The sequence below is a fragment of the Orycteropus afer genome, unplaced genomic scaffold, assembly GCF_000298275.1.
Source record: "Orycteropus afer afer isolate SDZICR_OR568_19922 unplaced genomic scaffold, OryAfe1.0 scaffold00007, whole genome shotgun sequence".
NCBI classification, from domain to species: domain Eukaryota; kingdom Metazoa; phylum Chordata; class Mammalia; order Tubulidentata; family Orycteropodidae; genus Orycteropus; species Orycteropus afer.
In genome coordinates this window covers 6,179,352-6,193,233 of record NW_006921594.1, presented here as the reverse complement: position 1 = coordinate 6,193,233, position 13,882 = coordinate 6,179,352, and the positions used below count along the sequence as shown (strand labels likewise).

Here is a 13,882-nt window from a genome sequence, read left to right as displayed (position 1 = left end):
AAAAAAAAAAAAAAATCAGACTAAATTATACCTAACTGATCATTCCATTGATGTTAGCTGAATAATACAGCTATGATTTTGAGTTTCTTGTAATTAAAAGTGCTTTTAAATTATACTAAATTGCAAAAATGTAGTCTTTTCTCAGACAGGTTAGGAAAAATGACATCCAGCCACTAGAACAAGAAAATGCTTCTAACTTGCTGTGAAGATAGAGGGAGGCAGACCTAGGAAAACCAGTGAGGTGTCTCAAGGTAGGAATAGCATCTATGTCCACTAGTCCTTACTGTCCTCCATACAGCCAGCTTGGGCTGCACTTGGGGAGTAGGACCATAAGTGAGAGCTCCTACAGGATGAGGGAAGAAAGGAATCACCCATGATTCCAGAGCTAAAGAGAACAGCAGGATGATCATTCATTCAACACGTATCAGTTAAATATCTATTACATGCCAAGCACTGAGAATGCGGTGATGGGGAAAAGCAGAAATGGATCATGTTCTCATGGAATTTACATCAACTAAGAAAAGCAGAAGGCGCCCTCCTGGCACAGTGGTTAAATGCTCATCTAGTAACCAAAAGGTCAGCGTTTAAACTCTGCCAGTCTCTACAGGAGAAAAGAGCTGGTGATCTGCTCCCAAAAGATCATAGCCTAGGAAACCCTATGGGGCAGTTCTACTGTCACATGGGGTCATTACGAGTCAGAATCAACTCAACAATTCACAACAACTGAAGCAAATTTCAACAAAATGGTTACTAACACAGAAACCAAACCGTGACTGTGAAAAATGTACAGGAAGAACCTAAACGTCACGGAAGTCCATTTCAGGGGATTTGACTTGAGTCTGGGCAGTCAGAGGTGGCTTCCTACAACAATGACACTTTAGCCAACAGCTAAAGATTGAGTAGGAATTATGAACTATCTAGGACAGTGCTTCTCAAACTACTTGTGGTAAAGGACCAGAGTGCTTCTCCCCTCACCCCAATCTACTGAAGACTGACATTTTGATAAAGTGTGAGAAAAATGTCATGACAATGTCAAGTTGCTATAAAGGTTTATAATAATTTACTCTCAAATTCTGTACTTTGTTGATTACAAACAGCTGACAGTCCAGTGTTGTACAATCCTGCCCAGCACTGATTTAGGACTGGGGTGGAAGGAAAACCATTTGCAAAGGCCAGTGTAATAGCAGAACAGGTGCCAAGAATGTCGATGATTATTTCTTTCATGACACAATTAACAAGGTTACTTCTCATGGATCATTTGACAATTAAAATAAATCATTTAGTGATTTTAATTCCAAAGTCATGGAGTCATGTCCTTTGTTGGGAGCTAAGGTAGAGAAATAATCTAACCTCATTTCTACATTAGATCTCTTTCTAGGTATAATTCAAACTACTGACCGGCTGGCCAACTTTTGAAGGCAAAAAATGCCATCTAAATTTACAGTTGTGAAAAACAATAGCACCAAAACACTACAAATTCTTCATGTTTTTAATCTTTAATCTGAAGAACTTTGAAACTAAACAGTGAAAAAAAAAGCAATTAACCAGATGCATCTATAACTACTGTGTCCTCAACAGATACACCGAACATCTCTCTTCAAAACTGGAAAGTAAATAAATTTTTTAAGTGAATTCAGCACCATGGTATGTGTTGGTAGTAATTACTAGAGAAATATCCTTACTTTAAAAAGAAAGCATAATTCTAAATTGTTTTTCAAGAAGGTTGCTCCATTTGTGGTATAAAACAAAAACAATAACTAGCTCTGGTGGCTTAGCACCTAAGACATCTGACTGCTAACCAGAAGGCTGGCAGTTCAAACCCACCAGCCACTGTTCGGAACGAAGGTTGGGAAATGTACTTCCATAGAGATATCACCTCGGAAACCCAAGGAGAGGTTGCTATGAGTCACAATCGACTCAATGACAATGAGTTTGTTTTTTTTGTTGTTGTTTATGGCAAAAGAAACAACTTATATTCATAAAATTATACCCTTCAAGTTGTCCCCCGCCCCTTAGAAGTGCTAATTTATGTACTGATTTACTTACAGCTCACAAGCTCAAGCTCCTCTAAAAAAATGACGACTAGAGGCTAGAGCTGGTGAAAGAGATACTAAAATATTTGGAAAAGAACAGACCTTCAGGCAGTGTTTGCTTTGTAGCTGTAACAGGGTGAAGTTCCCAGCAGTCACTCAAGACCGGGATGGGGTGGGTGCGTGTGTGGGGTGGGGGGAACTAGCTTCCTCATTCATTTCTCATGCAAAAGACCCAACAGATCTAGATCAGTGGTTCACAAACCTGGCTGCACTTTAGAGCCACCAAGAGAGCTTTTAAAAAATACTTATGCTCATGTCCTATCCCAGCACAATTAAATTCGAATTTCTAGGGGACGAGGGCACAGACATTGGAAGTTTAAAAAGCTCCCCAGGTTATTCTAATGTGTAATGAGGGTTGAGAATCACTGATGGAGATTATATGCAAAGAGACGGAAGTCACAACAGAGGAAAACTGTATTGTTCTATTTTTCATATACATAGTTACTGCCTTGGAGCCTTTGGTCTTGGCATGCATCCTAGTCATATGCCTGCTTGATTCTGCCCTTTGGACATATGACATGAGTCCTTACACCTAAACACACTCATGACATCGAAATTTCACCTTTACTCTCATCCACAATGGATTTGGACATAAGTAGGTTATGGTTACTTGCTTATCTCTTGGTAATTCACTACTCTGGGGAACAGCTAAAAATATCTTTGTGAAAATATTATTTCAATAATAAAATTTAAAAGTCATGTTCACACTTCAAGACCCATAATTTGGCAGCTATAAGAAAAAACCCTTCTCTGAAGTAATTTAGGATTACAAATGTACCTACTATTGAGTCTAAATGTGCTTAGGGTTTCACAAGAACTTTGATCAGGGAAAGGAACAAATCTGTTCCAAAGATTAATGTAAGTAACTCAATTTTTTACAGACATACCAGAAGTGTATGGCTTTAACAAACAGGAATTTAATCCTTTACAATTTAGGAGGCTATAAGTCTGAGTTCAGAACGCCAGCTCAAGGAGCTGGGTGAAGGCCCCTCAACCTTGGCCATCTGCTCTGCCTCTTGTTCCAGGCCCACTGGAGCTGGAGGCTTCTTCTGACTCACACAGCTACTGGCTGCTGAGACTGACAAACCCAAGAGCAGCAGGTAAAATGGCACAATTCCCAGGTCAGCAGACAATACGGTAGACCACCCGTTCAAGTTCAGGAACAATCCCACGATCGGCAGGCAACATGGCGGGCCACTGCTTCAGGTCCAGAAACTGGAGATGAAGACTCAGCCAAATGCAGGATCCAAAATGTGACACAAAGCTTCTCCACATACACTGCAAGCAGGCCACACCCCAAAAGGCCCAGATTGTCAATAGTGCTGAAGGTAAGTTAATCAGCTGCTCACAACAGATTCCACCATGGAGTTGATTATTCCACATCCAATGCCATCATGGGAAATAACCACATTCAGCTGTCAAGCCACTCAAAACCATGGTCCAGCCAAGCTGATCCATAACTTTAACTTTCATACTCATATAAGGCATTCATTGTTGCTGTTATGTGCCGTCGAGTCGGACCCAACTCATAGAAACCCCTCCTTGGGTTGCTAAGGCAGTATTGCTACGGAAGTAGATTGTCAACCTTCCTTCCGAGGAGTGGCTGGTGGGTTTGAACCGCCAGCCTTCTGGTTAGGAGTCAAGTGCCTTAGGCACTATGCTACCAGAGCTCCTAAAGTATTCATTACTGGATGAATAATTCGTACCAGGTTTCTTAACTTCAGCACTATTGACAATCTGGGAGAGATATTTCTTTGTTGTAGGAGGATGTCCTGTGCATTGTAGAATGTTTAGCAGCATCTGGGCCCTGACCATCAGGTGGCAGCAGCAAGTCCCACCTCTGCAGATGTAACAACTGAAAACATCTTCAGACACTGTTAAATGTCCCCAGCAGGCAAAACTGCCTCTAGCTCGGAACCAGCAGTCCACACACTAAAGATCACAAAGCAAGCAGCTAACACAGCCTTATTAAACCGTAAAGGGTTCCTAAATGGTTACTCTAGGAACTCTGATGGTGTACTGCCAAGGCATTTGACTGGTAACCAGAAGCCTGGCGGTTCAAAACCACCAGCCACTCTTCAGAAGGAAGATGGGTCAATCTACTTCCTTAGTGACACTGCCTCGGAAACCCAAGGAAGGTCACTATGAGTCTTTATGGGCACACATAACCAGAGAATCCAGCTCAAAAGGTTCTCTTTATTTCTACAAGGACTGAGGTCTTGTCTTTGGCATTAAACCAAGCTTTCCAAGTGGATATATATTAATACTGTTAGCCTTTTTTACTGTTTAGATGAACACAATTAGGTGAGAAAGATCTGCTAACAGGACTATCAAAAATCTAAAGCAAGACATTTTTTCTAATGATACAATATGGAGTCAGTAAGATGCAAACACTTGTGTTTCCAATATGACACTGACTAAAGGAAGAGCAGCAGCAATGATTAATCAGATGTGCTGCAGGGGCATTTCATCCCCAGGTCTTGGTCCTTCATCTATAAATGACAATAAGTTGCTCAAAAGAAAACAAACAAAACCCAGTGGTGGTACCTTCCAAATGTCCCTGGTGAAATCAATTTAGTCAGTCATGTTCATGCGGCACAGTAAAAGTGGAGGGCTATACCTGGGAACTCTGGTGGCATAATGCCTAAGGCATTTGACTGCTAACCAGAAGGCTGGCGGTTCAAACCCACCAGCCACTCCTCAGAAGGAAGGTTGGGCAATCTACTTTCATAGTGATACTGCCTCGGAAACCCAAGGAGGGGTCGCCATGAGTCGCATCCAGCTTGATGGCAGTAAGTTTGGTTTTTTTGATAGTGAACCTCATTATTGCTAGGCCAGGATATCAAAAGAAAGTTGAAAAAGAAACTGCCTTAGGGAAGAGAACTTATTTTTCTAAAGCTTCTAATCATCTGGGCTAATCATTTCAGTAATTTAGAAACAGTAAAATGTGACTACTTCCAAGGAGCAATTCAATTTTCACGTAAAATTATGTTTTATTTTCCCCATTCTTAAATTGAAGATTTTGGACCAGGATTTGAGCTATAAAATCCTAACTACTCCTAGCAATGCCTTTCCTGGCAATGGTAGACACTGCTAATCAATCAGAGCCCAAATGAGACCCCAGAATTTTATCAATATACCACTCCAGGCAGCCACTATCAACATTTGGAATATCCACAAGAGATTAAATCAATTTGCCACCCCATATAAAATGCTCAGTGAAATTAAAAGAGAGAGACAGAGAGCACGCAATAGAGGCAAGATTGCATGCACACAAAATGGAACTAGGAAAATTGTGGCTTATTTATGGAAGACATTGTTAGTTGCTCATCAAATATTTGATACCCAGAGCTAGATAAGGGGATGTGACTATGCTAAGTTTGAACAATGGTAACTGCAAGTGTCGTGTGAACTTCCAGGAAGGCTGATTAAAGTACCTGAATCAGATGAAATAAAACTTTCTCCTCCCTTCTGCCTGGAGTGCAGGTGTAATGTCTAGAGATATTGCAGCTACATTGTACATTGAGGTGTACTTGATCAAAGCCAGGTACTGCATAGCAGAAATAAGCATCTTTTTTGACACCATGAAACCACATCCAAGACTTGTATTTTGTGTAAGATAAATTTCTATTATGTCTAAACTTCTATTATTTATTTATTTCATTAAATACAGCCAAATCTAATGCTAAAACTTAGCATTTAGCATCAATTATTATTACCACCATGCCACTTTGCCTCTTTAATATGGATGAAACAAAAATGAGAAAGGAACAAACACCAACTAAATTCTAGGTGCTTTGCAAACATTATATGCCAGGAAAAGGCGTTTTACATGTATGTCTTACTTAATCTTCATAACAGACATAATAGGTATTATTTCCCCATTTAACAGATGAAGAAACTGAGACTTAGAAAGATTAAGCAATAAATCCACAATCACAGAGCTGGACAAAGTAAGAGCTAGAATTTAAATTTAGTTGTTTGGATCCCAAACCCATGGTCTTTTCATTACACACTAATGGTCTCAAAAACACTGACAAAGTGCTTACCAAATATAAAGCACTGCACAAGATTCTCTTGGACATAAGGAATTTGAGACATGTCGCACACCCAGAAGAAATTTAAAATTGAATGATTAAAACAAAATGAGAAACAAAGTATGATGCCCAAAGAACTACATAAGTTAACAACAAAGATGTCACAATTCAGGATGTAACTGATGAATAAATTATACAGATTATAATTGTTATATAAATTAAGATGACCTTAATTTGGAATATTCTTCTTCTGTTCCTTCCTTCAATGACCTTTAACTGTGTTTGTACTATCCTGTTTAACCAGATAATCTGTTTAGTTCTGATGTCATAAAAGGGGCACAGCATGCAACCTCACTCTCAAGAAGCTCAAAGTGAAAGACAGAAAATGGGTAATACTCTACAAAAGTAAAAATCACTTGAACTGACAGAATGAGGTGTAGATAATCTGAGCCTATCAATGATTAAAGAAAAAATGGAAATCAGTATTAAGAACTGCTTCCTCTGTCACACACCAGTCCTGAAGATTTCCATTTTTCAGATAATCTTCACATTAAGAATTTCTGTCTATTCTCAGAAAAATTCTGTAAGCTTAGAAAGCTACCCAAAAAGAGGCAGAATTTTCAAAAAGGATTCTATTCTTTATGATACACTCTCTTCCTAGGAACTTCATGTTAAGATTCAATACCAAATATATCAAAATAAAATTATGCTTGGAGTTACTTAGCCTTTGAAAGCCCTTTCCAATCACTTTCTTCTCTACTTTTGAGTATTAAAAGAGCTTAGGTAAATTTTATATAGTAGTATATAAAGGATAAAGTAGTAGGGACATTACACTGAATACAAAATAGATTGGACCAGATATGGGGAACCTACATACCAAGTCCAAAAAATGGGCTTTCATCTACCATATAACTACAAAAAAACCTTAAGTCATATGTCATGCTATGATGGACAAAATTATAAAATATTTTATGGCTATTGTGGTAGTTAAGGTTATGTGTTCACTTGGCTGGGCCATATTTTGAGTGGCTGGGCAGCTGGCTGTAGTATTCCCCATGATGAGACTGGTAATCAACTCTATGATGGAATCTATTGGAGCAGCTGAGTAGCTGCCTTAGGGATGTGGTCTGCTCCCAATATATAAGCAGCAGCTTTGGGAATGGTCTGGAGCTTTAGGCACACTTGAACCCTGCATGCAGTTGTTGTTCAGCAGCCTGCCATGTTTTCTGTTGATCTTGGGACTCTTAATGGACTTGAATCAATGGCCTGCTATGTGGTTTGGTAATATTGGGACTGTGCCTTTTTCCTTGTCAACCTTGGGTTTGTCAGACACAGCAGCCAGCTGCTGCCTGAGTAAAGAGATGCTTTAGTGGCTGAGAGCATGAGGCAGAGCAGACCAAGGTCAAGGGGCTTTCACTCAGCCCCCAGAGCCTGGCACTTTGAACTCAGACTTCTAGCTTCCAAAAACTGCAAAAATAAACTCCTGTTTGTTAAAGCCATGCCATTTGTGTTATATCCCTGTCAGAGTGGCATTAGGTAACCAAAACAGCTATTAGTGGGCATCAGCACTTAGAAATGAACTGAGGCCTCTCTTGGTGAGGGTAAGACCAGCCACTGGAGACACTTCCAAAAAATGGCCTGTGCATACTGTGACAATGGGGATAGTGAGGAGGGTTAAGATATAGGAGAGCTGTGAGTGGATACCATTACTTACAAAGTTGTTCTGAAACACAACAGATAAATATGTATGAGTTACATAAAAACAATTCAAAAAGTACAAATATTTGCAAAAGATTTTCAAACTTCTTTGAATTTACTTCCAGGAGCTGAGGGCTAAGTAGAGAACATCGCATTGTTCTGAGATAGGCAGTGTCTTGGTACTGCACTCAGGGCACGGCCACCTAGGCCCTCAGTGCTCTTTATTCTCTCCAAATTAAGCCTGACACATCCTGTTCTTACAAAATCAAGCAAGTATAAAGTGTGTCATGGAAACCACAAAATGAGCAGTGAGGCTGTGAGCCTAAGTTTCCTGTACCTACCAGTCGATAGAGCTCAGTAATGCTGATGTCCTCTGGATCCACCATGGAATACTCTTTTCTAGGCACCAGGTCCAGTCCCAGTTGTCTAGAAAACAAAAAGTTTACAGGGAGTAAAGTGACCTTTATGGAATATATTAAAATTGATTATTTTACTACATTAACTTGAAATTAGATATATTACCCACCACATTTCTCTCACCCATATTTTAACTTCACATTACTTGTTACAATAGCTCAGGTAGTTGTGGTAGTTAAGGTTGTGTGTCAGCTTGGCTGGGCCTGGTTTTGAGTGGCTGGGCAGCGGGTGGTAGTTATTCCATACAATGAGACTGGCAATCAACTCTGTGGTGGAATCTGCTTCGAGTAGTTGAGTAGCCGCTTTAGGCATGTGGTCTGCTTCCTGTATATAAGAAGCTTTGGGAATGGTCTACAGCTTTTGCCACACGTGAACCCTGCATGTAGTCGAGTCAGTGTTTAGCAGCATGCCAGATTGCTCTGCTGATCCTGGGACCTTTTCTGGGACTTGAATCAGTGGCCTGCCATGTGGTTTGGTAATATCGGGACTGAGCCTTTCTACTTGTGGACGTTGGGTTTGCCAGTCTCAGCAGTGAGCAGCTGCCTGAGTGAAGAGATGCCTCCAGCTTCAGTGGGCCGGGAGCAAGAGGCAGAGCTGAAGCCCAAGGTTGAGTGGCTTTCACCCAGCCCCTGGAGCCTGGCACTTTGAACTTGGACTTCCACCCTCCCCAAACTGCAAGAATAAACTCCTGTTTGTGGTATATATATTTCTGCCAGAGCAGCACTAGGTAACCGAAACAGTAGTCAGTGTAACTGGATACTGAGAACAGCTTCAGAAACAGGAGATGACTAAGCAGGCAAATCAAGGTTCAGATTGACACTGCCCCTGGGGTCTTTGCTACCATGTGGTGAAGAATCTTTGGCATCCTATAAATTATTGCCAGAGAAGCCCTTTTACATTGGAGTAGAGTAGAAACTAGAGCTGGACCTAATTTGTTTTTGGAAATTGAAATTGAAGAGAGAGTTTGATCTTTATGATTTGACCTGGCACCAAAACCTGGTTATACCCAGAGCCAAAACGCTTCTAACATGAATGACGAGCAACATGGCACACAGGCCTTATTCCTGGGAGTTCTTAGTCCACGATTAGGAGAAACTTGGTAAGGGCAGGGAACAGAAAGTGGGGCAGCATAGTTCTAGGCCAGGAATGGCAAAAAATGTAATCTTTGTGTCACCTTTCATTGTGGCCGACATGGAGATTGCTGTGCTAACAAATACTAAAAGGTTGTATCTAGTCCCAAAGAGATCATGTAGGGTTATTGATTTGTGGGGTCTTAGAGTAAAATGAGTCTAGCTCTATTCTGGTCAGTTTTCTTCCACTGACCTCGATAAGATACTCCTCACCAGGGCATCTACCATATAACACTGATATCAATTCCACGTAATCCTCTTCATTTCCTTAAACACACCTGGCCTTTCCAAAGGTCCCACCATTCCTTTGTGAGGTCCTGTACATCCAGGCCAAGATGGCCACTCTCAACCAGCCTCATCTCATTATCATATCCAGGTCTCTCATGCTTAATCCTTCAAGGATAATTTATTCTAGGTTCATTTCACACCATCATTCTTTCTACCATGGGAGTTTTCTGCACTGCACATTTGATTACAGAAACACAACTTTCTTTCTTTTGTATATATGTTTTTTTAAGATCCTGGAATTCTGTACTTTCTCTAAAGCCTCATTAGAGGCTTCATAAGTAAAATTTATTAATTCAGCAGCTACTTCAAGCAAGATATAGATGGACATTAGGAAGTGTGAACTTCTTGAGGACTGCACCTGTCTCTCAGATACTAAAAACAGTTTTTCAATCTTCTCAAGTTATATTTCTCTCTGAGAAACTGGAAAATCACACTCTCATTCCTTAATTTGAATTTTCAAATCACAATCAGTCCTGTGATTTATTTTTGAAATATTCATGTCTGCCTTTGCTATACTTCATCCAATATTCTGATAGGGTCTGTTCCTCATCCTTCATTCCCTCTGAAGAGAGAACCACTTCACTATAATCTAAGACATCATTTGCCACCTGGTCAATACTCCTGATGAGAGATGATCTAGCAAAGGAAAGATGTATAGCCATCCATATGACCAGATGTCAATTGTGTTGCCTGCCTTACCCACAGGCCCTATATGGAAGCTGCCCTGCCCACATTCTTGCCTGAAAGGGATGTAGTCAGCCTAGTAGTCACAAGATCATCTTCCCTTCAGGAGCCACACACAGTCAGCCCACAGGTGGGCATCTAACCTAAGGATAAGTCATCCATGGACTGGCCAGCAGCATTTGAATGATCTGGTATAAAATATTCCATCCAAACTAGGATAACAGATATTGGTACCACCAATGAGATTCCTTCTTTGAGAATTTGAACATGGAAATTTAGACAGCATCAAGCATTATAACATAAGGAAGAAAAAAGGGTATGTGAAGGGTGGATGATTTAGAATAAAGATCCACTCTGGCTGTAGAGACTCTAGAGTAGTTGTGGGTCCAGAACTTTCCTTGAGTTTCTGCCCTGCATAATCTCCCATAAGGTTTGACTATTCAACTTCCACTGGGTTCATGGGAGTTCTGTCTGTGAATATAAAGTCCTCTTTGTTTCTATTTTTGTTTTATTAATTCCTAGGTATATCCTTATCAGGAGCCTACTTCCGTAGTGATACTGCCTCGGAAACCCAAGGAGGGGTCGCTATGAGTCGGGGCCGACTCGACGGCACATAACAACAACAACAACAACAACTGGCACAATGGTTAAGTGCTCAGCTGCTAACCGAAAGGTCAGTGGTTCAAGTCCACTAGCTGATCTGTGGGAGAAAGATGAGGCAGTCTACCTCCTTCAAGATTTACAGTCTTAGAAACTCTATAGCACAGTTTTACTCTGTCCTCTAGGGTCAGTATGAGTCAGAATTAACTCAATGGCAATGAGTTCTTTTTAGGTATATCCTTAGGATAAACCACACCCTGTCTGAGGTTTCTTAGTTCACAGAAGAGGAGAAGGGCAGGGCTTTACAAAGCACACGAAAAAATGAGACGAGGAGACATGAACAAGATGGAGGGAGACCACATTTGATATGGAAAGTCAGTGGTGGGAGATCAAGTTTTAATATCAACTCAGTCACGGAACTGCTGTAAGACATCAAGAAGAAAGGGCCATTGGGAAGAAAGAATGAACTGGTTCTCTAATCATTCTATTATTAAAGGAGGAAAGGCAAAGGACACTACAGACATCTACAGGGAACAGAAAGAACCATTATTTTAACTCTTCCTGAGCTCCCAGGTGAGCCTATCTCTTCGGCTAACCACATTAGGAAACAAGCTTCCCACATCCTCTAGAAAAAGTCTTCCTTTCACCACCTTCTCAACAGTTTGATATACAACTTGAGATTCGACACAGTCTTGTTGCTGATTTTGTTTTTGTTGCTGACTTGCAACTTGGGAGACTCGTGTGCTATAGAGTGGAACTGCTCCTTAGGGTTCTCTTGGCTGTCATCTTTCTGGAAGATCACCAGGCCTGCTTCTTCTACAGTGCCAATGGTTGGGTTTGAATCATCAACCTTTTGGCTACTGGCTGAGTGCAAATCATCTGTGCCACACAGGGACCTTAACACCAAACACTTTCTTAATTAATGTTCATCCAGAGCTCTACTAACCCACTGTTGTAGAATCGAGTGTGATTCACAGTGACCCCACAGGACAGAGCAGAACTGCCCAGAGGGTTTCAAAGGCTGTAAATCTTTACACAAGAAGACTGCCACATCTTTCTTTTACTGAGCAACTGGTGGGTTCGAACTGCTGACCTTCTGAATGGCTGAGCACTTAACCACTGTCTTCCATGGCTCCTCAGAACTCTACTATATGTTGAAAAATGATTCTGCAGGACAATTTGATGTAGTTTAGCATGCAAGAAAATTATCTTAATCTGCTTTCCATTTAGCACTGTTCAATAAGAAAACAAAATTATATCTAAAAGAATGGAGTAAGGTAGCTGCATAATCCACATTCTGTAAGTCATTTTTAAATGAGCAGTCAACAACACTCAAAGAAAGCAGAATCAGAGCTCAGAAAACTCATGAATTTGAGAATGAACTAACTCCCGTTCATTTTCATGCATCATTACTTTACCAACTTACCAAAATCTAGCCATGGAACTGTCCATACTACAAGCTAGAACTCAGTCAAAAACTGAGCCAAGATTAAGTCATAATTAATGCTTTTCATTTTTTTCCCCTTTTCCTCCTGCTCTAATCACACTTCTAAAATGTGATGAAGGATTATCTTCTTGTGTTTTCTTTGTTATTTTTCATAAGCTAACTTCACCCAACTTTCTTCTTGTTTACAAACTAGTCCTTTAAATGAGGACCAGCATAATCACCAAGAGTCAATAAAATCCAGCAAAAAAAATTATTTAAAGTAATGAAGGAACACACGAAAGGATGCTCAAATAGCCTCAGGTCTACCCCTCACAGTACTCTCCATCTCATACATCAAGACTAGGAGGAAGCTCACTGGAAAATCTAATTTCTCAGGAAGCACTATGCATTTTGAATCATACTGCCCTGGAGCTGAAAGGGCCCTCAAATGTCCTCAAGTTCAACTTATTCCTTCAACAAAACGAAGAACAAAAGTCAAGGAGGGCTCGGGAATTGGCCTCAGGTCTTAAAAAAAAGGAGCATTCTTAGCTCAATGTTCTTGTTGCCACTCCACACATAACGCCTATTTTATTTTAGAATGAATGTTCTAGAGAGAAATAATGAAGAGCTACTTTACCTGTTGTCTATAAACATAAGAGAGGCACATCTTATTCAAGAAAGCACTAGAAGGATTTGGGATAGATGGAGGTTTAGAATCATTAGTTGATCCATGTATTCACATTTGCAGTATGTAATGTCTTGGTGAGAATCAAAATTGGCTTCTGATAAAGTCCTACACTTAGGAGAAGCAGTACTCTAGTTCCAAGTTGGTTCTTCAAGTTTCAATAAGAGGCAAATTTCTTGGTGATGCACGTATTGTCGTTCTCTCCTTTCCTGTGTGTTTTCTCTATTCTCCCACCCTAAGACCCTTTTATAGGTCCAAAGAACAAGTGGGGATTTGGGGAAGAGGAAAGGAAGGGAGGATATGGCCATGTAGGATTGTAAGGAACCATTTTGTTTCCTTAAACTTAAGCCTTATGCAAGCATAGGATCATAGTCAAAGTTGGCTTATTCTAATTTCTTACCTATGTATTAATATTCAAATTTAGTACAAATATCAGCCTTCCTCAGAGCTTTAAGAGATAAGATTTACTACTTAAAGTGCTTGATTGTTATTTTAAATTAGTCTCTCTCAGTTTTATTTATAAGTAAGTCTCCATCCACACAGCCTTTTACTGAGTTCCCAGGAGCAGCTCCTCAAAGTGGCATGCATGCACAAGACTGATCGGAGCAATACTCAAAGCCCCACGGTGCACTTGCTGTAAGATTTTTAACAGAGGCATCTCCCTCAGAATCACGCTGGTTACCTACTGCCATGACACAGAAAAGGCATGTGTTAAAAGCATATGCACATGCCAAAAATGAAACAAGATATGTACCTCACACCACACACAAAAACAAACTCCAGATGGATCAAAGACTTAAATGTGAAACCTAGAACTATACAGT

At 40.3% G+C, this 13,882-nt stretch overlaps 1 protein-coding gene across 1 annotated transcript in view; it reads right to left on the bottom strand.

The window, feature by feature from the left end:
• DOCK4 (dedicator of cytokinesis 4) overlaps positions 1-13,882 on the bottom strand; it is a 353,512-nt gene that overhangs the window by 315,600 nt on the left and 24,030 nt on the right. Inside the window, exon 7 of the mRNA XM_007945030.1 lies at positions 8,170-8,254. Within this exon, the coding sequence (XP_007943221.1) occupies positions 8,170-8,254 (85 nt within the window). The remainder of the gene's footprint in view (positions 1-8,169; positions 8,255-13,882) is intronic.